Source organism: Nothobranchius furzeri, chromosome 7, assembly GCF_043380555.1.
Source record: "Nothobranchius furzeri strain GRZ-AD chromosome 7, NfurGRZ-RIMD1, whole genome shotgun sequence".
Taxonomy (NCBI): Eukaryota; Metazoa; Chordata; class Actinopteri; order Cyprinodontiformes; family Nothobranchiidae; genus Nothobranchius; species Nothobranchius furzeri.
Window position 1 is genome coordinate 62,941,747 of NC_091747.1, and position 27,384 is coordinate 62,969,130.

General features: G+C 47.3%; 1 protein-coding gene across 2 annotated transcripts; it reads right to left on the reverse strand.

The window, feature by feature from the left end:
* On the reverse strand, positions 1 to 27,384 carry LOC107383111 (gamma-aminobutyric acid receptor subunit rho-3). Of its 2 annotated transcripts, none has more exons than XM_054751002.2 (10): positions 25,931 to 27,384; positions 16,847 to 16,959; positions 6,077 to 6,144; positions 4,758 to 4,981; positions 4,168 to 4,280; positions 3,653 to 3,790; positions 3,411 to 3,563; positions 3,233 to 3,294; positions 2,756 to 2,887; positions 1 to 730 (listed from the first exon to the last, which is right to left on the reverse strand). In XM_054751002.2, the coding sequence occupies exons 1-10, from the start codon at positions 26,056 to 26,058 to the stop codon at positions 428 to 430; spliced, it is 1,434 nt and encodes a 477-aa protein (XP_054606977.2). In that variant the 5' UTR covers positions 26,059 to 27,384; the 3' UTR covers positions 1 to 427. The 2 variants fall into 2 exon arrangements, with proteins under 2 accessions (XP_054606977.2, XP_015811034.3); XM_015955548.3 differs by having other exon boundaries at positions 4,198 to 4,280; positions 25,931 to 26,712.

Below are 27,384 nucleotides of genomic sequence, written 5' to 3' on the forward strand. Positions count from 1 at the left end.
TCCGTTATATTTATTCAGAACGTGCTCAAATGTTTATTCATCCACTTTCTTTATTCTGTTATCCGGTGGGTTTATTTATAAAAATAAGTGATTCCTGGTCTAGGTAGCAGCTGCAGCTTTTAGTCGGCTTAAATGCAAGTTTGCTCCAATGACATCATTAAAAAAGGAATACGATGTTTTCCTATAAATAAAAAACAACATTGAGCCCATTTTGGAATTCAAACATGAAATATTTCCTACAAGAATAAAACGAAGCACAGAAAAGCAAATTAAACAGAACGATGTGTAACCTCAGGATGTAAAACCAAAGTGTGGCTGAAACAGTCTGATGGACTCAGGAGCTTTGATCAGTCTCTCCTGAGCGGACGAGCCTCTGGGTCGTCTGGGCCCCTGGCGCTGGGACCAGAGGCTCCACGGGCGGGTCGGATCAGGAGTACAGGCTCCAGTAGATGGTGTTGAAGAGCAGGTAGGCCAGCGGGAAGGCCAGGCGCGAGTACGAGTCGATCATGTAGCTGTTACTGACCAGCAGGTCCACGTTCTCACGCACCGAGCGCTGCCGGCGCAGCCGGGTCCCCTCCGCGGGACGCAGGTCCGAGTTCTGGCTCGGCGTGTTCAGGGGGTTGGAGGTCAGCGTGGGCGCCATCCCATGGAACGTGGTCAGATCAATGTCGTCGTCATGGAAACATCCGTCGAAGGCCATTGCTTGGCTGGCGTTAAAGGCGGAGGGGATCTGAGAAGGGAACGCATTTTTTATTTATTTCAGTTTGAACTAGTGATGTGTTTTTATTTAGAGCTGCAACTAAACTGTTTCTACTGATGCAGGATTAGTGATCACAATCCCCGATCACCAGGATGATCACTCTAATGATCAGAATGTGTGTGTGTGTGTGCGTGCGTGCGTACGTGCGTGCGTGTGTGTGTGTGTGTGTGTTCTGTCTTCTCCATCCCCAGTGAGTCGTGGAGGATGGCTGCTTATACTGAGCCAGGATCATCTGGAGGTTTCTTCCTGTTAAAAGGGAGTTTTCCTCTCCACTGTTGCTGCATGCTTGCTTAGTATGAGGATTGCATCAAGTCACTGACACTAGTCAGTGACTTGATGCAATTTGCTGGGTTCCTTATATAGGAAACATTATTTCTGATTGGCTTAATGAACTGACCTGAATTGGAATGTTTATTATGTGAAGTGCCTTGAGACGACTCTTGTCGTGATTTGGCGCTTTATAAATAAACTTGAATTGAATTGAATTGAATTGAAAGATCTGACGTTTCCTTCGGTCCGCGAACGCACCATTACTAATAAGGAAATCTGAACTTCCAGAATCGTTATTTTAAAGTTGATCAGCAGTTAAACACCGTTGTTTTAACCTCAGATGAAAGTAGGTCTGTGCTGATAAAACATATAAATCTGTATCAGTCCTGAAAGCAGACCCGATGTATCTCCGTAGTTTTATGTAATATAATAATAATGATGAGTAGATGCTTTAACGCAGCTAAAAACATTTACATTTAAAATAAACATCAACTAGTTTGTGGACTTCAGGAAAGTCACAGCCCCATCTCTCCCCCTCGTCCTGACGGACACCCCCGTCACCACTGTGAATTCCTTCCGCTTCCTCGGAACCACCATCACACATGACCTTAGGTGGGAGCCATCCATCAGCTCCCTGATCAAAAGGCCCAGCAGAGGATGTACTTCCTGCGGCAGTTGAAAAAGGCCAAGCTGCCGGCCCAGATGATGGTGCAGTTTTACACGGCCATCACTGAGTCCATCCTCACCTCCTCCATCGCTGTGTGGTACGCTGGAGCCACGGTGAGGGACAAACATAGACTGCAGCGCATTGTGCGCTCTGCTGAGAAGGTGATTGGCTGCAGCCTTCCATCTCTCCAGGACCTGTACGTCTCCAGGACTCGGGGGCGTGCAGGTCGGATAGCAGCTGACCCTTCTCACCCGGGTCACAGACTTTTTGAGCTGCTCCCCTCAGGCAGGAGGTTACGGTCCATCCGGACCAGAACCTCCCACCATAAGAACAGCTTCTTTCCATCTGCTGTTAGACTTGTGAACAGCTTATAAACACACAACCATGTTCGTCTTCTGTACTCGACACGACGTCACGTTATCGGCCATGTTACCATTACCTGCCATTTTTTATAGCTGAATGTTTTATTCTAGGTTTTTTATTCTACTTTATTCTAGTTTTAATCTTATTATTCATGTTATATGTAGCACATTAGTACCGAAGCAAGTTCCTAGTTTGTGAGTTGTTTGTTCACTGACAATGGCAATAAACCTGATTCTGATTCTGATTATAAAAACTATTTATAATGTTAGAAATTTTACAAAGATTTGTAAAAATTACGCAGATTTTAACTTTACTGAAAACTAAAAGAGTCCGACTGTCCCGCTGATCACCTCCAGATGAGTGAGGCGCTAGTTTGTAATCATGTTCGTCTTTTTTCTTAGAGATTCACAAAAACAAATCTGATCATTAGAACGTTAAATCAATAAGCGGTTTAACAGTTTTAAAACGGTTCTCTCAGAACAAACTTCAAAACGGTAAATTATTAATTTACTGAATTTGTTTATTTATGTCACTCAAAATAAAAGAGATCACTTGCTGGACTCTCACTGTTGTCTTTTTAGTTGTAAACAAAAATCAATTCCTTATTTATTCAGAAGAAAACTCAAATCTTTGTCCCGTTTAGATGTAATGTCTCAGTTTAACCACAAGAGGGAGACGAAGGACCTATCTCTGACCTTGCCCCCCTTCATCTTCCTCATCTCCTCCAGGGTGGTGCAGTAGTTCACGGCGGCGTATTCGATCACAGACAGGAAGACAAACAGGAAGCTGGTCCACAGGTAAATGTCCACCGCTTTCACGTACGAGACCTGGACACAAACGGTCCCCAGAACCTCAAAACATGTTTCAGTCCAACATCGTTTATGAAACAGTTTTATGTTTGTCTTTGACTAAACTCGTTTATGTTCCCGCGACCCTGCATGGACAAGCGGGTAGGAGGGATTTTTATGAGTCAATAAGCTGAAATCTGCGGGTCAGATAAGTCAAAGCTGTACAGAAGGCAGTATTGGTCCTCAAAACCAAAGTCGGTGCATCTGCTCTTCAAAATCCTTTTAATTCATTCAGTTATTTTTAAAATAATCAGTAAATTCCTTCAGATGGACCCTGAGCTCCCATGTGAGTCCTGCAGGATCCAGGTAGGTCCGCATGCTCACCTGAGGCATGGACGAGGACACCCCGGTGATGATGGTGGACATGGTGAGCACCGTGGTCATACCTGCAGGAACACAAAAACACTTTCTTCAGTTTGGCAGAACGTTTAGTGCTGCTCTGCTGGTGCTTCTGGGTCTTCTGAGACAGCAGGAAAGGAGGGGACCCCAATCCCAACGTTACCCAGAGACACCCGAGCAGGAACGGCCCTCCTGTCAATCCAGAAGGAGACCCAGGAGAGGACGACCATCAGCATGGTGGGGAAGTAGGTTTGCAGCATGAAGAAGAAGATGTGCCGCCGCAGGATGAAGTTTATGAAGAGACGATTGTACCAACCTGACAGAGAGAGAGAGACCATGTCTCTAATCTAATCTGGATTAGGACCAGCCAGAGGTAATCATTCTGAGTGACCAGCAGATGCTCACCGGTGCTGCTGTAGAAGGCGAGGCCGCTGGAGGCGTGGAAATGTTCGATGAAGAACTGAGACAAGACGATCTCATCCGTCCTCAGAGAGTCGTTCCCGTTCTTCCAGTAAAGCATCAAGTCGTTCTCGTTGTAAGCATCTGTGGTGAAACGGCTGCTGTTACTGCTCCATCTCTCTCACACACACACGCACACACACACACACGCACACAAACACACGCACGCACACACACATATGTGTGTGTGGAGCTCCACTGCCTTCTCCAGAGACTCCACTCTGCCTAACCCAACCCTAACCAGTAGGGTTCTGTTCCTAACCCTAACCTAAACTACCACCAGACCTCTGGGACCAGGTCTTAGGTGCTCCACACTGTGTGGACCAGCAAAATGTCCCCTCAATGTAAAAATGTCAACACAGTACAGGTTAAAGTTCAAATCTGTCCAATTAAATCTATAAAGACAAATACACACACACACGCACGCACATGCACGCACACACACACATGAACGCACGCACCCACACACACAGTGTGTATTTCTGTCTCACAGCTTTCAAGCTCCAACGAGCAGTTCTGAGTGTCCAGAGGAAAACTACTGAAGTCCATCGAGCAGAGAGCCGTCACCGTGGCCCTGAAACACACACACACACACACACACACACACACACACACACCATCAGTTACCACGGAGACATGATTTTCATGACTGTGTGCATTCTTGTCTTGGGAAATGTCCCCAACAGGCTCCTGTAGTGTTTCTCCTAAACTTTAGGAGTTTTTTTTTTGGTACCAAATGAAAAATTCAAATAAACAAATAAAAAAAATGACAATAAAACATTCAGATAAAAACGCATTCATCTGAAAAACCAAACCGATAAAGTTAACGTTTACATGCTGATTCATTTATTTATGATATTGGTTTTATCTTCGGATCTTAATCCCGTTTAGATTCCTGCAGATTTTCATCTACAGAAACAGAAAAAACGAAAGACATGAACCAGAACCGGCAGAAGGTTCAGTGAGAAGTGGACCGCCACACCTCAGCGCTTACACTCAGATGATCTTGGGATTAAAGTTATTATCAATGTTTGGAGGATCTAATCCCAACCTGACACTATAGAGAATGTTTCCATCGGGGTAGACCCGCAGCATGATGTTCTCAGTGGTGGTGTCGTGGATGAAGGAGCGTTTGGAGTGGACGAAGAAGACGTCGGGGACCCAGATCTTCTTCACCAGCCGGGAGTCGAACGTCCGGCTCTTGTTGCTGTGAGACGGAAAGGACAGCCGCTCGTCCTTCCAGTAGTGCCGCAGGTAGAGGGTCATGGTGAAGTCCTGCACAGAGACGGGCACATGGTCCACATTTACCAGCTGATAGAACCTGCAGTTCTGGAGAGTCTGAGGAACACTCTGACTTATCTGAGTCTAAAGCTGCTGGATTTCTGTAACAAAACAAGGTTCAATAAAGTTTTTATTTCAAATCAGATTATTTAGGACATGAAAAGAGTCTGTTGTGGTTTTTACAGTCTCATCAGTCCAGCTCAGGTTGCCATGGCGACATCCCCTGCATCATTTATCTCTCTTCTTCAAGGACCAGCTGAATTCAAAGGTCACACACCAGATGTGGTGAAGCAGCAGGAAGTGATGTCATTTTTATTGTTTCTCTTTGGATGGATGACCAAGCAGCAATGAATGTATCTACATCCCATAATTAAGGTCTCTTCAGGTTATAAATGTGCTTTTTGTGCAGAACAGCTAAAGATTGTTTTAACAAGAAACCGACATGAATTCCTCACCTCTGTTTGTTCTTTCACTGATGTAAAAGTTTATTTGTTTATTCCTGAACCGAAACAGGAAGCAGATTAAGGAAGAATTAACAATTTCAAATTAAAATAAAATGTTGTCTGTTCTACTCTTAATTTGTTGATTTTGATTTGATAAAAAAAAAAACATCTCAGTCGTGAGAGTTCAGATTTCCACAGATTGGGATGGAATCTTCTCAGACGAACTTTCTGTTCCAGTTTCTCACGTTGGTCTCAGTTTTTATGACGTTTATTTGAGTCAGACTTTCACAGAGGAGCCGTTAGCATCGCAGCATCATGAGGGAATTTAAAAGATGTCAGAAATGGTTCACATGTTGCTCTCGTGTTGCTGGAGCTTAAAGTTAAAGCAGTTATCTTTAAACAACCAGACGTTTGTTGACCCTGTGAAACCCCTCTGGGAGGAGTTGGAGACGTTTGGGACAAGCTGAGGCTGACTGGAGACAGGAGAGAGAAATGAAGACTAACTGTAAACAGATAATCAAACCTCACGTTTTCCTCCTGCCTTCCTCTCCTCCGTCTGCATTGCCCTTCACAATAAAAGCTGAAACAGCCTGAATCCTTTCTGCAGGTTTATTTCTTAGCTGCTGTAAATAAAACTGGAACTCACCATGTTGACCTCTGAGATACTGTCGATGCTCTCCACCTGCACATCGATGCCCACGGGGATGGCTGCAGCTACAAAAATGACAAAAAAGGAAAAAAATAAATCAATGTTTTTAGTTAGACTTTCATTTTCCTCTCAAATTTAATTATTTCTTTATTGTTTACATTTACATCATTAAATTGAATTTATTAATTTGGTTTCATTTCAGAATGTTTATATCTCCAATATTTTTTCTGTTTGTTCATTTTAGACCTGTTATTGTAGACCGGCTTATTTCTATGTTTAACTCTAAAGTTTTATGTGAATTCAAAACACTTAAAAACTTTTGAGCTTTCATGAACAAGTGAGCTCATCATGAACCTGTTGAAATCACACAGAAATCAAGTCCAGAATACGTGTTTTACCTAATGATAAAACATACTACACATGTTACACGTGAACAAGCTGTTTCTCCTGTTTCAGATTCCATTTTTGTTCCAAATTCCTGAACACTACATGCATTTCACACGTGATGTTTGTTTATGACTGATTACTCACAAAGCCAAGATTTTTTAATTAAATGAGTGACTGATTTTTATTAAATGCTGACAATAACATTTAGTTATCAAGTCAACCTAATAAAATAACCTTTCAAGTTAATTTAGTAACTGTTTTAATCCAGGGATTCGTTAATTTACATGTTTTTGGCCTCTGGGAGGAACTGGAGGATATGCAAACTCCTGAGAACATGCCAACTCCAGAGGAGAACATGTTAACCTGTGACGAAAACATGCTAACTTCAGAGGAGAACATGCTAACTCCTGAGGGGAAAATGCTAACTCCAGAGAAGAGTATATTAACTTGTGACGAGAACACGCTAAACTTTAAAGGAGAACATGCTAATCCCTGAGAACATGCGTGAGGAGAATGTGCTAATACCTGAGAACATGCTAACTTCTGAGCAGAGCATGCTAATTCCTGAGAACATGCTAACTCCTGAGGAGAACGTGTTAAACTGTGACGAAAACATGCTGCTAACTCCTGAGGGGAAAATGCTATCTCCTGAGAAGAGTATATTAACTTGTGACGAGAACACGCTAACTTTAGAGGAGAACATGCTAATCCCTGAGAACATGCATGAGGAGAACATGCTAATCCCTGAGAACATGCTAACTTCTGAGGAGAACATGCTAACTCCAGAGGAGAACATGCAAACTTTTGAGGTGAGCATGAACATATTCACTTGTGACGAGAACATGCAAACTTTTGAAGAGAACATGCTAACTCCATAGGCGAACATGCTTAATCCAGAGGAGATCATGCTAACTCCTGAGGAGATGATGCTAACTTCTGAGGAGATGATGCTAACTTCTGAGGAGATGATGCTAACTTCTGAGGAGATGATGCTAACTTCTGAGGAGATGATGCTAACTTCTGAGCAGAGCATGCTAAATCCTGAGGAGATGATGCTAAGTCCAGAGGAGAACATGCTAACTTCTGAGCATAACATGCTAACTCCAGAGGAGAACATGCTAACTTCTGAGCAGAGCTAACTCCTGAGGAGAACATGTTAACCTGTGACGAAAACATGCTAACTTCTGAGAACATGCTAACTCCAGGGGAGATGATACCAACTCCTGAGGAGAACCTGCTAACTCCAATGGGGAACATGTTAACTTCTTGCAGAAAGGCTGCAGCTGGGATTCAAACCAGCGACCTTCCCTGTGTGAGGTACCAGAGCTTCATCTGCTCCAGCGAACAGCACCAACAGATCTTCTCTGTAACTAGCTCCAAGAGAAATGATCATGGAGGTAGAAGAGAATAGCCGAGTGGGCCGGCCATGTGTCTTTAATCCAATCCTGTGTTCTGGCCTGTAAACCTCATTCTGGTTGATGACATCCTTTTGTTTTTGCCACAAGCTCACCACATCTGCCCCCCAGCCCTGCCCCTCCTCATTAGCAGATTAAACATGATCTGAGCCACAAACAGCTAAACAGCACAAATCCTCATCCAAAACCAAAAAAGCCTCAGATCCCAGCTACTCTGGTCCTCTGCCTCCACCAGGAGCTGAGGAGGTTTCTCCGCTCCACAAAACCACTTCACTAAATCTTCACCGTGTTGCAACAGCCCACAAGTTCCCTTGACTAATTTTGGGATTTGGTCTGCGCTGTGATCATCCCGCCTTCACCACATCATCAACAATAGATTTACTCTGGTTTAAACCTAAAAGAGCCTCCAGTCCTGCTCTGTGGTGCATCAGAACAACAGGAAGTGGAACTGGCAGGAAGAAAACAGATCCGTGTTGCTGAGATTTATCTGCGTCTAAATCTGAACCTAAAGGTCCAGCTGGTGGAGTTAATGCAGCAGCCAGACATCCTCAACAGAACCGGTGCAACCTGGATCACTTAACACGTGTTTATTATAATCTGTAACTGGAAATAAACAAAAAAAAAAACCTAAATGTCTGAACACAAACGTAAACATCATTATCTTACATTAATATTTTTATTTGATAGGATTATTCAACAATGAATGAGCAAACAGAACACTTTCCATCGCCAATAACGGGTTTTTCTACTTATTAATACCCAATAATATTATTGTCCCCAAGAAACCCAGGATCAGTGGACTCGTGACTACAGACCTGTGGCTCTGACATCTGTGGTCAAGTCTACGCTTTATCCTGCAACATCTGGACTCCCTGGGTACCTACACCAGGATCCTGTTTGTGGATTTCAGCTCTGCCTTCAACGCAATCCTTCCAGACCTCCAAGACGAACGTGCCTGACCCCATCTGCAGGTGGATCACTGACTTCCTGACAGACAGGAAGGAACAAGTCAGGCAGGGGAAGAATCTCTCGGACCCGTGGACCTTCAGTGCTGGTTCTCCTCCAGGCTGTGTTCCTCCCTCTGCTCTTCTCCCCGTACCACGAGTCTGTCAAGCTTATCTAGTTTGCAGACGACACCACCGTCATCGGACTCATCTGAGACGGGGTTGAGTCTGTCTGCAGAATGGAGGTGGAACGGCTGGTGTCCTGGTGCAGCTACAACACCCCCATCACGATGGGCACCACCATCTAGGGTTGTCACGGTAACCGGTGTAGCGGTAAACCCCGGTAAAAAAGTTGACAATAATAATAACTGTCTTGTTTTTAAAAACTATATTATCTTGGTGGTTTACCGTGGCTGCGGTGTAGGCGCGGTGACCCTTACCAGCCACCGTATCTGCTGAAGTTGCCGGCGGCACATGCTGTTTACAACCAAAACTTTCTTGAAGCTAAAGCTGAAATAATGGTCAAAGGAGGAGACGGCAGCGCTCGGGACATTTATTATCCCTCAAAGAAGACAAAGTGGGAAGTACGGGCATCTTTTGGATATGTGAAGAATGCCGAGGGACAGCTGATAGAAGACGGCTATCCTGTTTGCAGCACGTGCAGAAAAAGTGTCTGTGAAAGGCAGCAACGCTTCAAATCTCATGACACATCTGCGTGACCATCACCCACAACTCTACAGTCAACGCAAGGCAAGCTAACGTTAGCGTTTTAGCTAAAATGTGTGATCAGAGGATTTGGGTTGAGGGAGAATGCAACGAGTGGCTATATAAAGCAGCCGCAGCGCCGCTACCTGCATATAAACCGTGTCGCGGACACCGCCATGTTGAAATGACGCTATGCATTACGGGGCTCCCAGGGGCAGATAAGAGTTGGTCTCTCTCCGAGAATAATTATGAATTTAACAACGATTACTGCCTGATGACATTTTCCCACATCTGCAAAGCTCACTGGAAGGACACAAACCGAGGACAATATTTACCTGATATAGGGTTTATTACTCAAGTAAGGGTAAAAAAGTATCTGATTAGAAGGCTACTTGAGTACTGAGTATCATCTGATCTAATATTTTTAAAATGATGACATCAAACAGACATAAAATAAGAAGTTATGGGCAAATATTGGTATTTTAAAGACTAAAGGGAAAAAATGTAAACAAATAACCAACATAATTACAAAATAACACATTTTAGGCAAAATTTAGACACAAACTGAGGACAATATTTCCTGACATACAGGGTTTATTTAGTTGTCTGAAAATGTAGCACGTTTAAAAAAATACCGCGATAATACCGAAAACCGTGGTAATTTTGGTCACAATAACCATGAGGTTACATTTTCACACCGTGACAACCCTACCACCATCACCTAGGACCTCAAGTGAGAGCCCACCATCGCCATCACCACCATCATGAAAAAGGCCCAGCAGAGGATGAACTTCCTGAGGCAGCTCCACACCACAGCCATCGAGTCCATCCTCACCACTTCAGTCACCGTGTGGTACGCTGGAGCCACCATCACGGACAAGAAGAAGCTGCAGCGTGTTGTAGGCTCTGCTGAGAAGGTCACTGGCTGCAAGCTCCCCTCCATAAAGGACCTGTACACCTCCAGGACATGGAGACGTGCAGGCATGATTCGAGCTAACCCGTGTCACCCTGGACACGGTCTCTTTGACTCGCTCCCATCAGGCAGGAGGCGCCGCTCCAATCAGAACAGAACCTCGCCACAAGAACAGTTTCTTCCCCTCTGCTGTTGGACTCACGAATGACAATCCTAGGAATGCCCACTCCAGTCGCTTAGTTCCAGTCACCTGACCTGGTGTTGTGTTTGCACCTGACTGTTCAAACTACCAAACTCCCAATAAAACGTCACCTGCTTATGTTTTTGTTCTCAAAATGCAAAAAACTGAAATCTGACGTGTTGGGATCATGTTTTCAGAGCGATCATCACTATAAATATATATATATATGAGGATTTTTGTTATCAACACGTCATGATTTCTGCAGAACATCCCATAAACGGTCATCCATGTGGAGACACTGGTATGCGTATCTTTTATCATTTATATCGTTTTGATGTGTTTTTTATTTAGTTCCTTTTTAATGTGGACCTTGAGTCTGATAATAAAGGTGATGATGATGGAACCACTGGACCAGTTCTAAAGGAATGCTCTTCATCCTAATTCAGGACAACCAGTTCAGGCAACATCAACATCAGCACTGATGAAATACTGATGATGTCATATTTCTACTTCCTGTTTTCACAGTAAACAAACATCTTATTGACAATTTTCTCACATAAACCTGCTTTTAGCTAAACTAAACACATTTCTGTGTGTGTGTGTGTGTGTGTGTGTGTGTGTGTGTGTGTGTGTGTGTGTGTGTGTGTGTGTGTGTGTGTGTGTGTGTGTCTTAGAACCATATAACATTGTATTGCCTCTGACTGTATTTTGACGCCAGACAATAAAAGACGGGTTTGTGGGTAAAAGTGGGTCATGAGGAGAAGTTGGATGATTTGATTTACTTAAAGATTAATATGAAAAGCTGCAGATCAGTATTATTTTCTTAGTGTATGTGTGTGTGTGCACACATGTGCATGTGTGTGTGACCTCTGTTTGAATGTGGATTTAAAAATGAAGAGAAAACTCTTCTCTTTTCTTTGGTTGATTACTTCTGCCTGTGTGTGTGTGCGTGAGCATGTGTGTGTGTGTGTGTGTGTGTGCGTATGCGTGTGTGTGTGTGTGCACGTGTGTGTGTGTACATATGCATGTATGTGTGTGCGTGTGTGTGTGCGTATGCGTGTGTGTGTGTGTGCGTGTGTGTGTGTGTATGCATGTGTGCGTTTGCATGTGTGCGTGTGTGTGTGTGTGTGTGTGTATGCATGTGTGTGTGTGTGCGTTTGCATGTGTGTGTGTGTGCGTGTGTGCGTGTGTGTGTGTGAGACCTCTGTCTGAATGAGGATTTAAAGATGAAGAGAAAACTCTTCTCTTTTCTTTGGTTGATTACTTCTGCCTGAACACGAACACAGTGGCTCATGAACCCCAGCCTTGGGTCTGCTGGACTCATAAAACACCCAACAGGGCAGACACAACCCTTGGTGTCGCCATGACAACGACAGCCATCACTGCTAAACCCAACTTGATGGTTTCATGCTGTTTCATGACATTTAAATGAAAGAGGAGGAAAAAGAGTTTTACCTCTAAAAGAGCCTCAGAGACAAACAGGTTTTCATGAGGAATTCTCTTCATGTTTGGGATTTTTTTCCAGGTTTCTAAATTTCCTCATCATTGTGTTGCTAGAAGGAACAAAATAGTACACAAATCGGATTTCTGCTTTTGAAAAGTCATTATTAGTTTTTTTTCTATCTTAATTCATTAAATGATCCAGCATGCTGAAGGAGTCGACCTTTGACCTTTTTACAGCCTTTAAGCCTAACCCCAAAATTCCTCTATCTCTGCTCCGGCACGAACTCCACAGCAAAAACGGTCCCGTTGTAGTCAATCAGAGCTGTTCCACTACTGCGGCCGTTCCGCCATCCGGCAAAAATAGGATCGATCCTATTTTCGCCGGACGCCGGAGCACCTCCGCAGTAAACGGACAGGAATCACAACCGCCCGACAGGAAAGGGAGCAAGCACAACTTCCGTTATTTCACAATAAATCGATAAACAAAAAGCGTTTTTTGTTTCAGATGCACAGGTGTAACAACTTTTAACAACTATCAATGGCGGCTGAACTTTAAATGCACAAAAGTAAGCCATAAATACAGTTTCCACTATCAAAGTAGTCACACTCTGTTGATCCAAACACTGCTGATCTCTCAACACAAATGATGGGCAGATTAAACAGTTCATGTCGATGCTTCTCCCACACAACGGGTGTTTGGATCTAACTTCCGCGTTTATTGCTCGGACTGTATCGCAAGATCTCGAAAATCCAGCGCATGCCTGTTTGCACACCTCAGGTCTCCGCACCGGAGCGGAGCCGTTGTAGAGCGGGTACAGTATGATTTGAGTTCGGAAGCATGCGGCAGCGGAAAGCGGGGGCGGAGCGGAGATAGTGGAATTTTGGGGTCAGTCATGCGTCTGCGTCAGTGCTGAGACACGCATCACCATTATCCGTCCTTGCGGGGCTCTCCAGCAGGCCCCCAAGGACGGACGGAGTCAAGCTCTCTTTTCTTAACATCTGTCCGTCGAGACCGCTGTCGTCTACACCCAGGGCCAGATTAACACTTTGTTGTACCCTGGGCAACAATATTAAAGGGCCCCATCATCACGACCCAAGGATCACCATAATGTGGTCACATACAGAATATTTTACTGTAATATGCAGTAAATATACTCAATACTTGAATGTCTGACATCACGTAACCCGCTCAGGGTAACCTTTGACCCACCTCGTGTGGACTGACCAATGAGGAAAGAGTCTTAACTTGAGGCCCTCTCTTCATTGGTCAGTCTGCATGAGACTGACTCTCAACTGACGTTCAGTCGTAGGCAGCGAAGCGTCTCTGTGCAGCGCAAAAGCCCGGGTGGACAGTTTGTTTAATGTAGGGTGATCATATTTCCATTTCCAAACAAGAGGACAGGGATCTGTGCCTATGATGTCACACTATGGCAACGCCACACAAACAATGTTGGGACCCATTTTTTGTAAGAACTAAATTAATATCAGATTCTGACAATTAAAGGGCTCTAAAACAATTCATATGTAAATATTTTGCATATTTAATGCAAAATCTAATTTTTCTGCTTTAGTGCTGCAACAAGGTTTTATTAATAATAAATTATTATACCTTTTGTTTTACTACAGCATCGGTACGCTTCCTGTGCACAGATTATTAAGGATGCTTGTTTCAGCTGTGAGATTAGACGATAGGATCAATGAAAAAATAAGTTGTCACACACTCCATGGAAACTTTCAGAGAATCCACAAATAGTGGCTTTCAAATGGTTTTGTTACTTTTTGCAAGTTTAGAAAAGCAGCAGATGAGACAGCGTGTCTGATAATTTAGTTTTTCATCTGATAATAATAGAACATGTCAGTAATGTCTGAGGGGCTTTTATAAACACCATATAACTAACACTACTGGAGAGGGCATGAATTACACAGAGGCTTCTGGGGAGCCCAGTTATGGGGGGTGGGGTCATTTTGCCTTGGCCCCCAAAATGTCTTGAAACGGCCCTGGGTGTGTGACTGAGTTTTGAAGGTGATCTGAGCTGTATCAGATGTATAACTATGACATGTGTATAACTTATTGTTTTATACAGGTAAAACGTGTCGTGGAGATAAATCTACCTACATTTTACTTTGTTTTCTTGTTTTTACTGAACTATTTTCCTGTCCTGTCTGTCTCTCATCTTCCTGCATCTCCTCTAAACGCTCCAGAAAATCTGTTGCCTGGATTCTTAGTTTTTCACCTCATCAGTTACTTTTGAGCAGATCAAAGGGATCTCCTGACCGCAAAGCGGAGAGCGCGTTTCGATGCGTCAGTGAGGTGAAATCACCACAGCACAGGTGATGAGCTCTGCAGCGGCAGAGCGCTTCAGGCACAAATAAGACAGAAAATAGAGAACATGTGTGGAAGTGAACGATCGTGTGTTAATTATAGTTTTTTGGTTGTGCCACTTTGAGAATGGACCGTGCGCTGGACGCAGCAGCCTGGAGCGCTGCGCACCGATCATCGCTATACGTGCTCTCTGCTCAGAAGAGTCCATGAATGATGTAATATAGGTAGAAAACGTTTTATCCGGCTCCCCCATAATACGATCCCTGCTCCTGGATGAAAAGCTGGACATTTTCATCAATGCAAGAACCCCCCCGGACGCCCGGACAGAGAGTGAAAAGTGGACACTAGTTTAATATAAAGCGGGAGATTACAGATACAGATACAGTATTATGCTCATGCCTTTGCTGCCCTGGGCCCTTTAGAGTGTGTGTGTGTGTGTGTGTGTGTGTGTGTGTGTGTGTGTGTGTGTGTGTCAGATTTTTTCTGCGTGTAAAATTATCACATGAAGAAATGCAGCAGATCAGTGTCCCCACCCTGGAGGACAGACCGGACCACAGACACACAGAAAAGCAGGATTAAACTCTCATCGGTGAGTTTTAATGTGTAAAATAACTCTTAGAACAAAGAACTGTTGTTTACTTAAATGACCTTCCCGCTGCAGATTCATAAACGTTTATTATAAATAATCGTGCTTGACTCAGAGAGAAGGCCGAAGAGATGATTTAATATCAATAAAAGGAAGAACCTGCCATCAGCTAAAGAACGACATCATTGTTCTCCTTTGAACATCCATGTTTATGTTTTCATCCCTGCAGCCTACCATGAGTGATGTAAGTGAAAAGGTCAAAGGTTAAAGGTCACAGTTTAGATCCAAGAGGCAACATGAACTCTGTCCTTAACTATTAAAAATATAATAATACACAATTTGTAAAGGAAATTCTATGTAATGCCATAATTTAAGGGACCATCAAGCAAAAAAGTGAATTTAATCCCAGAAGGATGCAGCATCAAATCTGTTTCCCGGGTTTATTAATCTGAATGATTTTCCTATTATCGCTGTGAGAATAATCCCAAGCAGCTATTTTAGAAGGAAACAAATGCAATGTCACAGTTTTTAAGTATAATTTGGTTTGAAAACAACAGTTCTGTCTTTGGTTCATGCTTTTGTTTTCATCAGTGTGACATCATTTAATTAGAAAAGATGCAACTTCATGTAAAACCTCATTAGAGTGTGCAGAGAAATCCGTTTTAAAAGTTTTGAAAGTAAACAAAACGTTAAAGCAGAAATGTCTGCTGACCGTGGGAAGGGGAAGAAATCCGGATGATTGGAGCGCGGGTTGGGCATCGAGCATCGACTGGAACCGGTTCCGACTGTTAGTTTTCTCGAAATCGTTCAAAGTTTTTTTATTTCGATTTCTAGAATGCCGACGGAAGAGGAATCCGCGGCCGATCTCTGTGAAAAATAGTAAAGTGCAGCCTCAGAAATGGAACCCTGCACCAGAGAAAAGTGCAGCCTCAGAAATGGAACCCTGCACCAGAGAAAAGTGCAGCCTCAGAAATGGAACCCTGCACCAGAGTAAAGTGCAGCCTCAGAAATGGAACCCTGCACCAGAGAAAAGTGCAGCCTCAGAAATGGAACCCTGCACCAGAGTAAAGTGCAGCCTCAGAAATGGAACCCTGCACCAGAGTAAAGTGCAGCCTCAGAAATGGAACCCTGCCATAACCTCAGAAATGGAACCCTGCACCTGAACGCGACTCTATCCGTTGTAGACTGCGAGGACGTGCCACCAAGCCCTAGCTTTCCACAGCTACCACATCTGTTAGCGGTGACAGAATCACAAACATCTAATGAACCCTCAGACTCAGGAGTTTTGTAGAGGAGCGTTTTGACCTCTGAATCCTGTTATTAAGATTTAAGGGTCAGGGGTCAGCTGGGGTAGGGGTAACCAATTGGATTGGACCTAAACGTTCTCAGCTGCGTGACACACGCAGATTTGTGACTTTTCTGGAGCTAGCAGCTTTTCCTCCACCGCTGATATAACTTTGTTCAACAGGCAGCATCAGCTGGTCTGGGTGTGCGTCGGCATGGAAGCATTGTTCCATGACAGTTTGTTTCCATTCCCTCCAGCTGCTCCAGACTTGGAATATAATCCAGATTAAAGCCCGTGCATCCCCCGACTCACACAATACCAACACACACATCAGAACACTAAATTTATGTTACACACACACACACACACACACACACACTGGGACAATCTGGGTCAGTGTTTCTGGACCGACACATCCGTTGTCTGGGTGACTCCATGGTGCCCATCACTGGGAGATGATGTGTGAGTGGATTAAATCATCTGGGATCAGGAACAAAACCCTTTGTGTGTGTGTGTGTGTGTGTGTGTGTGTGTGTGTGTGTGTGTGTGTGTGTGTGTGTGTGTGTGTGTGTGTGTGTTTCTGACCTCCAAAGCCAGGTCTGATGGCGAAGTCGTGCTCCTCGATCCTCAGCAGTTGTTCACTTTTGATCAGCAGGGTCTTGGTGCTGTCCTGCCTCTTCAGCTTGTAATCGATCCTCCTGCAGGAGGAACCCGACACACACACACACACACACACACACACACACACACACACACACACACACACACACACACACACACACACACACACGCACACACACACACAGCAGGAAGAGCCGTTATCTGGGATGGAACTGGGTGTCTGATCCGTTTGTGGCTTCCTCTTCGTGTCCGGTCTGGTTCTGGTTCTACCAGAACCACAGCGAGGCGCGTCGCAGATTAACAAACACAAAAACACACGTGCACGTCTTCTCCTGGTTGCTGCCCGCAGGCCTAGAAAGTCTTATTTTTGGTCTTTGTGAACAAAATGATTCTGATGTTTCTTTCATGAACGTCTAACGTTAAAACTCTAAAGCTTCACTAACTTTGCAGCTTCTCTGCAGCTGAAGAGCTTTTAGATCTTCTCAGGTGTTTCTAAGATTTATCACCTCAGGAGTTTCAGAGGCTTTTATTTTTACCACATGAACTTGATGCAAAGCCCGGATATTCACACTGACTTTCTGGAGCTCACCCAGACATCTTCTGGTCCAGATCCTGACTGATGGAGCTCATTATTCATCATCAATGCCTGGAATCTGTCAGAAATGTGGACTTGGTTCAACTTGAGTGGCTAAGCCAGACTTGTGACCTGATTTGGACTCGTGGTCTGGACCTTGAGTCTTACTGAAGTGCAACAGGTCTCAGAGGAGACGTCACTGCAGCGATGATCCTTTTACCTGCATTCAACTCAAAACACAGCAGAAAAGTTTCAGCATGAATAACGGACCCTTAACTCTTCTTCTACTGACAGTTTTAGCTGTTTTCCTCTCGTCAGTGACACCTGCTGTTTAGACGCAGAACTGCAGCAGTGCAGCTTTAAAACCAGCAGATAAAAACTGTTGATTCTTTAATTCTGAGTTGGATTTTATGAAATACATATATTATTTATAAAATCAGCTAGTTTGTCTTTTTGACACCTTTTCATCACGCAGGCTCCAGATTTTACTGCATAATACTTTCATTTTACTTAATAAGAATAATTATTTGTTAATAGTTAATAGTTTCTACTCATTCTTCTCTCCAGAGTATTAAACTAAAATGGACCTGGAACCAAGTTTTCTGGTTCCAGGAGGATGAAACCGACCCCCAAACCAGAACCTGGTCAGTCTGGTTTATTTAAGCACAGAAACACACCTCCAGACAGGATGGGTTAAAATCCTGCAGGAAAACGGTTTTACTTTAATCCAGTAAAACTCCACAGTGATCCGAGAACTGGGAGTGAAACTAAAACCAGGGAAAACTAAACTAGATGTCCATGTTTTCTCCCTGAATCTTCAAACTGAGATCAGGAGAGTTCGGGAATCCCACCTGCAGAACCCAGATCCTCACATCCAGGATCAGTTTATTAGGATCTGGATCTGGTCCCCATGAACCCAGGACACAGCAGGAGGACTCAGACCCAACCTTCTCCGGTCCCCTCTGAGAGGAACTGGGTGAGCTCCACTGCCTACGTGACCCAGAAGACCTCCTGACATTTCAGCAGAACCCCATTTAGAAATTCCCTGTCAGCGTCCTGCTGTTCTCTGCGGTGCTGATGTAGGAACTTTAGAGCAAATTACTGGGATTACAGAGCAGAACCACAACAGAACAATCCATCTGAACGTTGTTTTAATCTAATCCCACTTTAACTCCCAACAGGTCACGTGACGCTTCGGCGGTGACTTCCTCCAGTTCAAGGTTAAATTCTTACCTCATTGTTATGGAAACGGGAATTTAACTATCAAGCCTGCTCAGATTCAGCCCTGAACATCGTCTGAAGGCTCAGAACAGGCCGTTCCCACGGACTGAAGATGATTCTTTACTGTCCACTAATCTGTCACCTCCAGACTGCTGGTGTAATGGTTGGATTTAAAAAGTATTAATTAAAATGTTTTTATTGAAACAGTTTTTCAGTCAAATTTCTAATAAAAATCTGAATTTTTCATTTTAAAAGTGTGACAGGAAGTGGATGGAGGACATGAGGTCATCGTGTCACGTTAAACCGTTTTAAGATGCAGGAGAGAGAGAACCCTGTGGGGTGAATCTGACGTCGTTATTCTACAGATTTAGACACCAAAAGGTCTCAGTTACACATTCAATCATTCATACGTTTTGTTCTGTTACGACAAGAAAAATGTTAAATTCATCTTTCTTTCCTTGATACAAAAATTTAATTTTAAATAAAAATGTCAAAAGATTTTATTTTAGAGCAAACATTTAACCGTGTTAATGACCATGAGACGGGTTCCTGCAGGACGAGACGGGTTCCTGCAGGACGAGGCGGGTTCCTGCAGGACTGGGTTCCTGCAGGATGACGGGTTCCTGCAGGATGACGAGTTCCTGCAGGACGAGACGGGTTCCTGCAGCATGACGGGTTCCTGCAGGACGAGACGGGTTCCTGCAGCATGACGGGTTCCTGCAGGATGACGAGTTCCTGCAGGACGAGACGGGTTCCTGCAGCATGAGACGGGTTCCTGCAGGATGAGACGGGTTCCTGCAGGACGATGGGTTCCTGCAGGATGACGAGTTCCTGCAGGACGAGACGGGTTCCTGCAGCATGAGACGGGTTCCTGCAGGATGACGGGTTCCTGCAGGATGACGAGTTCCTGCAGGACGAGACGGGTTCCTGCAGGACGAGACGGGATCCTGCAGCATGAGACGGGTTCCTGCAGGATGACGAGTTCCTGCAGGATGAGACGGGTTCCTGCAGCATGAGACGGGTTCCTGCAGGATGAGACGGGTTCCTGGATGACGGGTTCCTGCAGGATGACGAGTTCCTGCAGGACGAGACGGGTTCCTGCAGCATGAGACGGGTTCCTGCAGGATGAGACGGGTTCCTGCAGGATGACGGGTTCCTGCAGGATGACGAGTTCCTGCAGGACGAGACGGGTTCCTGCAGGATGAGACAGGTTCCTGCAGCATGACGGGTTCCTGCAGGATGACGAGTTCCTGCAGGACGAGACGGGTTCCTGCAGCATGACGGGTTCCTGCAGGATGACGAGTTCCTGCAGGACGAGACGGGTTCCTGCAGCATGAGACGGGTTCCTGCAGGATGAGACGGGTTCCTGCAGGATGAGACGGGTTCCTGCAGGACGATGGGTTCCTGCAGGACGAGACGGGTTCCTGCAGCATGAGACGGGTTCCTGCAGGATGACGGGTTCCTGCAGGATGACGAGTTCCTGCAGGACGAGACGGGTTCCTGCAGGATGACGGGTTCCTGCAGGATGACGAGTTCCTGCAGGACGAGACGGGTTCCTGCAGCATGAGACGGGTTCCTGCAGGATGACGGGTTCCTGCAGGATGACGAGTTCCTGCAGGACGAGACGGGTTCCTGCAGCATGAGACGGGTTCCTGCAGGATGAGACGGGTTCCTGCAGGATGAGACGGGTTCCTGCAGGACGAGACGGGTTCCTGCAGCATGAGACGGGTTCCTGCAGGACGAGACGGGTTCCTGCAGCATGAGACGGGTTCCTGCAGGACGAGACGGGTTCCTGCAGCATGAGACGGGTTCCTGCAGGATGAGACGGGTTCCTGCAGGATGACGGGTTCCTGCAGGATGACGAGTTCCTGCAGGACGAGACGGGTTCCTGCAGGATGAGACAGGTTCCTGCAGCATGACGGGTTCCTGCAGGATGACGAGTTCCTGCAGGACGAGACGGGTTCCTGCAGCATGACGGGTTCCTGCAGGATGACGAGTTCCTGCAGGACGAGACGGGTTCCTGCAGCATGAGACGGGTTCCTGCAGGATGAGACGGGTTCCTGCAGGATGAGACGGGTTCCTGCAGGACGATGGGTTCCTGCAGGACGAGACGGGTTCCTGCAGCATGAGACGGGTTCCTGCAGGATGACGGGTTCCTGCAGGATGACGAGTTCCTGCAGGACGAGACGGGTTCCTGCAGGATGACGGGTTCCTGCAGGATGACGAGTTCCTGCAGGACGAGACGGGTTCCTGCAGCATGAGACGGGTTCCTGCAGGATGACGGGTTCCTGCAGGATGACGAGTTCCTGCAGGACGAGACGGGTTCCTGCAGCATGAGACGGGTTCCTGCAGGATGAGACGGGTTCCTGCAGGATGAGACAGGTTCCTGCAGGATGATGGGTTCCTGCAGGATGACGGGTTGCTGCAGGATGACGGGTTCCTGCAGCATAAGACGGGTTCCTGCAGGATGACGGGTTCCTGCAGGATGACGGGTTCCTGCAGGATGAGACGGGTTCCTTCAGGGTGAGACAGGTTCCTGCAGGATGATGGGTTCCTGCAGGATGACGGGTTGCTGCAGGATGACGGGTTCCTGCAGGATGACGAGTTCCTGCAGGACGAGACGGGTTCCTGCAGCATGAGACGGGTTCCTGCAGGATGAGACGGGTTCCTGCAGGACGAGACGTGTTCCTGCAGCATGAGACGGGTTCCTGCAGGATGACGGGTTCCTGCAGGATGACGAGTTCCTGCAGGATGAGACGGGTTCCTGCAGGATGACGGGTTCCTGCAGGATGAGACGGGTTCCTTCAGGGTGAGACGGGTTCCTGCAGGATGATGGGTTCCTGCAGGATGACGGGTTCCTGCAGGATGACGGGTTCCTGCAGGATGAGACGGGTTCCTGCAGGATGACGGGTTCCTGCAGGACGAGACGGGTTCCTGCAGGATGAGACGGGTTCCTGCAGGATGAGACGGGTTCCTGCAGGACGAGACGGGTTCCTGCAGGATGAGACGGGTTCCTGCAGGTTGACGGGTTCCTGCAGGATGACGAGTTCCTGCAGGATGAGACGGGTTCCTGCAGGACGACGGGTTCCTGCAGGACGAGACGGGTTCCTGCAGGATGATGGGTTCCTGCAGGACGAGACGGGTTCCTGCAGGATGACGGGTTCCTGCAGGATGACGAGTTCCTGCAGGACGAGACGGGTTCCTGCAGCATGAGACGGGTTCCTGCAGGATGAGACGGGTTCCTGCAGGATGAGACGGGTTCCTGCAGGACGAGACGTGTTCCTGCAGCATGAGACGGGTTCCTGCAGGATGACGGGTTCCTGCAGGATGACGAGTTCCTGCAGGATGAGACGGGTTCCTGCAGGATGACGGGTTCCTGCAGGATGAGACGGGTTCCTTCAGGGTGAGACGGGTTCCTGCAGGATGATGGGTTCCTGCAGGATGACGGGTTCCTGCAGGATGACGGGTTCCTGCAGGATGAGACGGGTTCCTGCAGGATGACGGGTTCCTGCAGGACGAGACGGGTTCCTGCAGGATGAGACGGGTTCCTGCAGGATGAGACGGGTTCCTACAGGACGAGACGGGTTCCTGCAGGATGAGACGGGTTCCTGCAGGTTGACGGGTTCCTGCAGGATGACGAGTTCCTGCAGGATGAGACGGGTTCCTGCAGGACGACGGGTTCCTGCAGGACGAGACGGGTTCCTGCAGGATGAGACGGGTTCCTGCAGGATGAGACGGGTTCCTGCAGGATGACGGGTTCCTGCAGGACGAGACGGGTTCCTGCAGGATGAGACAGGTTCCTGCAGGATGAGACGGGTTCCTGCAGGATGACGGGTTCCTGCAGGACAAGACGGGTTCCTGCAGGATGAGACGGGTTCCTGCAGGACAAGACGGGTTCCTGCAGGATGAGACGGGTTCCTTCAGGGTGAGACGGGTTCCTGCAGGATGACGGGTTCCTGCAGGATGACGGGTTCCTGCAGGATGAGACGGGTTCCTGCAGGATGAGATGGGTTCCTGCAGGATGACGGGTTCCTGCAGGATGACGGGTTCCTGCAGGACGAGACGGGTTCCTGCAGGATGAGACTGGTTCCTGCAGGATGAGACGGGTTCCTTCAGGATGAGATGGGTTCCTGCAGGACGAGACGGGTTCCTGCAGGATGAGATGGGTTCCTGCAGGATGACGGGTTCCTGCAGGATGAGATGGGTTCCTGCAGGATGAGATGGGTTCCTGCAGGACGAGACGGGTTCCTGCAGGATGAGACGGGTTCCTTCAGGGTGAGACGGGTTCCTGCAGGATGAGACGGGTTCCTGCAGGATGAGACGGGTTCCTGCAGGATGAGATGGGTTCCTGCAGGATGACGGGTTCCTGCAGGATGACGGGTTCCTGCAGGATGACGGGTTCCTGCAGGACGAGACGGGTTCCTGCAGGATGAGACGGGTTCCTTCAGGGTGAGACGGGTTCCTGCAGGATGAGACGGGTTCCTGCAGGATGAGACGGGTTCCTGCAGGATGAGACGGGTTCCTGCAGGATGACGGGTTCCTGCAGGATGACGGGTTCCTGCAGGACGAGACGGGTTCCTGCAGGATGAGATGGGTTCCTGCAGGATGACGGGTTCCTGCAGGATGAGACGGGTTCCTGCAGGATGAGACGGGTTCCTGCAGGATGAGACAGTTTCCTGCAGGATGAGACGGGTTCCTGCAGGATGACGAGTTCCTGCAGGACGAGACGGGTTCCTGCAGCATGAGACGGGTTCCTGCAGGATGAGACAGGTTCCTGCAGGATGACGGGTTCCTGCAGGATGACGAGTTCCTGCAGGACGAGACGGGTTCCTGCAGCATGAGACGGGTTCCTGCAGGATGACGGGTTCCTGCAGGATGACGAGTTCCTGCAGGACGAGACGGGTTCCTGCAGCATGAGACGGGTTCCTGCAGGATGAGATGGGTTCCTGCAGGATGAGACGGGTTCCGTCAGGACGAGACGGGTTCCTGCAGCATGAGACGGGTTCCTGCAGGACGAGACGGGTTCCTGCAGGACGAGACGGGTTCCTGCAGGATGACGGGTTCCTGCAGGATGACGAGTTCCTGCAGGACGAGACGGGTTCCTGCAGCATGAGACGGGTTCCTGCAGGATGACGGGTTCCTGCAGGATGACGAGTTCCTGCAGGACGAGACGGGTTCCTGCAGCATGAGACGGGTTCCTGCAGGATGAGATGGGTTCCTGCAGGATGAGACGGGTTCCGTCAGGACGAGACGGGTTCCTGCAGCATGAGACGGGTTCCTGCAGGACGAGACGGGTTCCTGCAGCATGAGACGGGTTCCTGCAGGATGACAGGTTCCTGCAGGATGACGAGTTCCTGCAGGACGAGACGGGTTCCTGCAGCATGAGACGGGTTCCTGCAGGATGAGACGGGTTCCTGCAGGATGAGACGGGTTCCTGCAGGACGAGATGGGTTCCTGCAGCATGAGACGGGTTCCTGCAGGATGACGAGTTCCTGCAGGATGACGAGTTCCTGCAGGATGAGACGGGTTCCTGCAGCATGAGACGGGTTCCTGCAGGATGACGGGTTCCTGCAGGATGAGACGGGTTCCTTCAGGGTGAGACGGGTTCCTGCAGGATGATGGGTTCCTGCAGGATGACGGGTTCCTGCAGGATGACGGGTTCCTGCAGGATGAGACGGGTTCCTGCAGGATGACGGGTTCCTGCAGGATGACGGGTTCCTGCAGGACGAGACGGGTTCCTGCAGGATGAGACGGGTTCCTGCAGGATGAGATGGGTTCCTGCAGGACGAGACGGGTTCCTGCAGGATGAGACGGGTTCCTGCAGGATGACGAGTTCCTGCAGGATGAGACGGGTTCCTGCAGGATGACGGGTTCCTGCAGGATGAGACGGGTTCCTGCAGGATGAGATGGGTTCCTGCAGGATGACGGGTTCCTGCAGGATGACGGGTTCCTGCAGGATGAGACGGGTTCCTGCAGGATGTGATGGGTTCCTGCAGGATGAGATGGGTTCCTGCAGGATGACGGGTTCCTGCAGGATGACGGGTTCCTGCAGGATGAGACGGGTTCCTGCAGGATGAGATGGGTTCCTGCAGGATGAGATGGGTTCCTGCAGGATGACGGGTTCCTGGATGACGGGTTCCTGCAGGACGAGACGGGTTCCTGCAGGATGAGATGGGTTCCTGCAGGATGACGGGTTCCTGCAGGATGAGACGGGTTCCTGCAGGATGAGACGGGTTCCTGCAGGATGAGACAGTTTCCTGCAGGATGAGACGGGTTCCTGCAGGATGAGACGGGTTCCTGCATGATGACGGGTTCCTGCAGGTCTTAGATCATGACCACAGCTGATTTGTTTCATTTAGTGATGAATGACTCCTGTAGAGACTAACGAGAGCTGAGGAGACACTTCAGCTGTTAGACGAAGGTGTTAAGAAGACAAACGCACAGCGAGGAGATAAGTTTCACTTTTAGTTTCACTAACTGGACACTAGGGGGAGCTAAAAGCAAGACAAAACTGCAAAGTCTCCCTTTCATTTGAAATTATTTAAAGAGGAAATTTAAACTTTCGCAGCTTTTAAAAACTTTACTGAAGTTTATATTGAAATATTTTGTCTTGTGTTTAATACAGAAACAAAGAAAGAAGAGAGGTAATGAACATTTTAGTCAACTTTTTAGGCCTTATTAAAGGAACATGAACGACTTTAACACATTATTATTACTTTGTCTTTGTCCCAAAGGAATTTAAAATCTAAAATAAATAAAATTATGATTTATTAACTTTCTTAAGGTATAAAAAGTCTTAGCAAAGCAACATTTGCAAATGTTTACATCTTTTCAGACCTTTGGGAAACATCTTTCCATCACTGGTCGCTGTTTGGGTTCGTTCATGAATCCGCTGATTCTCCTGATTCTCTTCTGGTTCCTGAACCATCATACTCTTTACGGAGGTCTCATCCTGCAGCGCGTGGGTTAAACAAACCCTGGGTTCTGCCTGCAGCTGCTCACCTGTACCTCACAGGTAAACAGAATGATGTCGGAGCTTCTGCTGAACCTGGAGCTACACGAATGTAGGACATGATGGGAATGTTGGTTTGTTTTAGAGATGAGAGGATTTCCTGTATCCGTCTGCCACCATTTTTAAAACCTTTTATCTTTTATTCAGAAAAATCCGCTCCAGGATCCTTCAGAGCACCAGAAAAACTCAGACTTCATCCTGATTTGATTTCATTTGATGTAAATAAAAGTCTGTTTCTCACCCTCCGAACTTGAACCTGCTGTTTTCCCCGAGGAAGACCTCCTTGTGCCTCCTGCGACTCGAGCGACCATCGGTCACCACGGCAACAAAAGTGACCAGAGCAAGGCAAGTCAGAGCATCCACTTTCATGTTTCAAGGGTCTGCCTGCCAAAGCCGAGGCGACCGCAGCATCCCCGCCGCAGCTGCTCCACCTCCAGGACTCGGCAGTCAGACCATCCAGGATGAAGGCTTAAAGGTTCTGGCTCGGCATTCCCGCTCCGGCTGGACGGTTCCTCCTCCTCAGCTCTGGGATGTCACCAGAGCAAAGACATGAGGGAATCCTGGAAGTTTCTCCTCTCAGCTGGAGTTACAGCAGCTCCTCAGCATCCAGCAGCAGCGTCCTGCAGGAACCTTCTTCCCTCCTTCCTCCCCGTCAGCTCATCCCTGTCCTCTCCTCTGAATCCGTCTGCTTTGTCTCCAGTTGGCTGCTTCTCTCTCTGATTAAAATCGATATGAATCCATTCCTCGCGGCGATAGAGGAATGACACTAATTCCACTCTAATCCTCTTATCTACAGCAACAGCAATCTTTCGCTAACCTACAAACAGCCACCCACACACACACACACACGCACGCGCACACACACACACACTTCCATCAGTAATCAGGATTTTCTCAGTGGGACAATGAAAAAGCCGGCACCTGCTCTGATTACGGCAGATCTGGGAACACCTGCAGGGCACGTGGCGGGGCTCAGAGGGTTTTCAGGGAGAGGAAACGGGATTGGAGATTAAATTAGACCTGGAGGAGAGAAATGAGTCTAATCCAGCCTCACCTGAGTCCTCTGGATGAAATCACCTTCATGAGTTTGCGTCAAACGGGATTGACTCACACTGATAAAACACATTTAATCTTGTTTATGATGTCAGAGTGTTCTTCACCAGTAAGGCGTTGCATGCTTTTACACAGTCTGAAACTCTCACATCAGCGGTGTTCTGGTGCTGAAGACGAGGGCAGGGTGGCGGCTCGGTGACACCGACAACCGGATGGTCCAATCGTTGCTTTCGGTCCAAAGCATGTTATTGGTGGAGGGTTTTAGACAAACGTGAGAGAACCACTTCATCTCTTTATCTCTACACGGTGTTTATACTGTAGCTATACGGTGTTAGAACGCTGGTAGGAGGCCTGACAACACATTTGAAGCTTTTCCAGACTAGCCGTTGCAGCTTTAACTAGATGTTTCATTACTGTGTTGTGATGTAGAAGTGATGTAGAAGTGATGTAGAAGTGATGTGGAAGTGATGTAGAAGTGATGTAGAAGTGATGTAGAACTGATGTAGAAGTGATGTAGAAGTGATGTAGAAGTGATGTAGAAGTGATGCGGAAGTGATGTAGAAGTGATGTAGAAGTGATGTGGAAGTGAGGTAGAAGTGATGTGGAAGTGAGGTAGAAGTGAGGTAGAAGTGATGTAGAAGT

Excerpts from the sequence above, each read along its gene's own strand:
- LOC107383111 (XM_054751002.2), bottom strand. The coding sequence starts at position 26,058 with ATGAAAGTGGATGCTCTGACTTGCCTTGCTCTGGTCACTTTTGTTGCC. Across the intron at positions 4,281-4,757 it reads AACATTCTCTATAGTGTCAG|GGCCACGGTGACGGCTCTCT; the intron begins GTTGGGATTAGA and ends TGTGTGTTTCAG. Across the intron at positions 3,295-3,410 it reads TCCTGCTCGGGTGTCTCTGG|GTATGACCACGGTGCTCACC; the intron begins GTAACGTTGGGA and ends GTGTTCCTGCAG.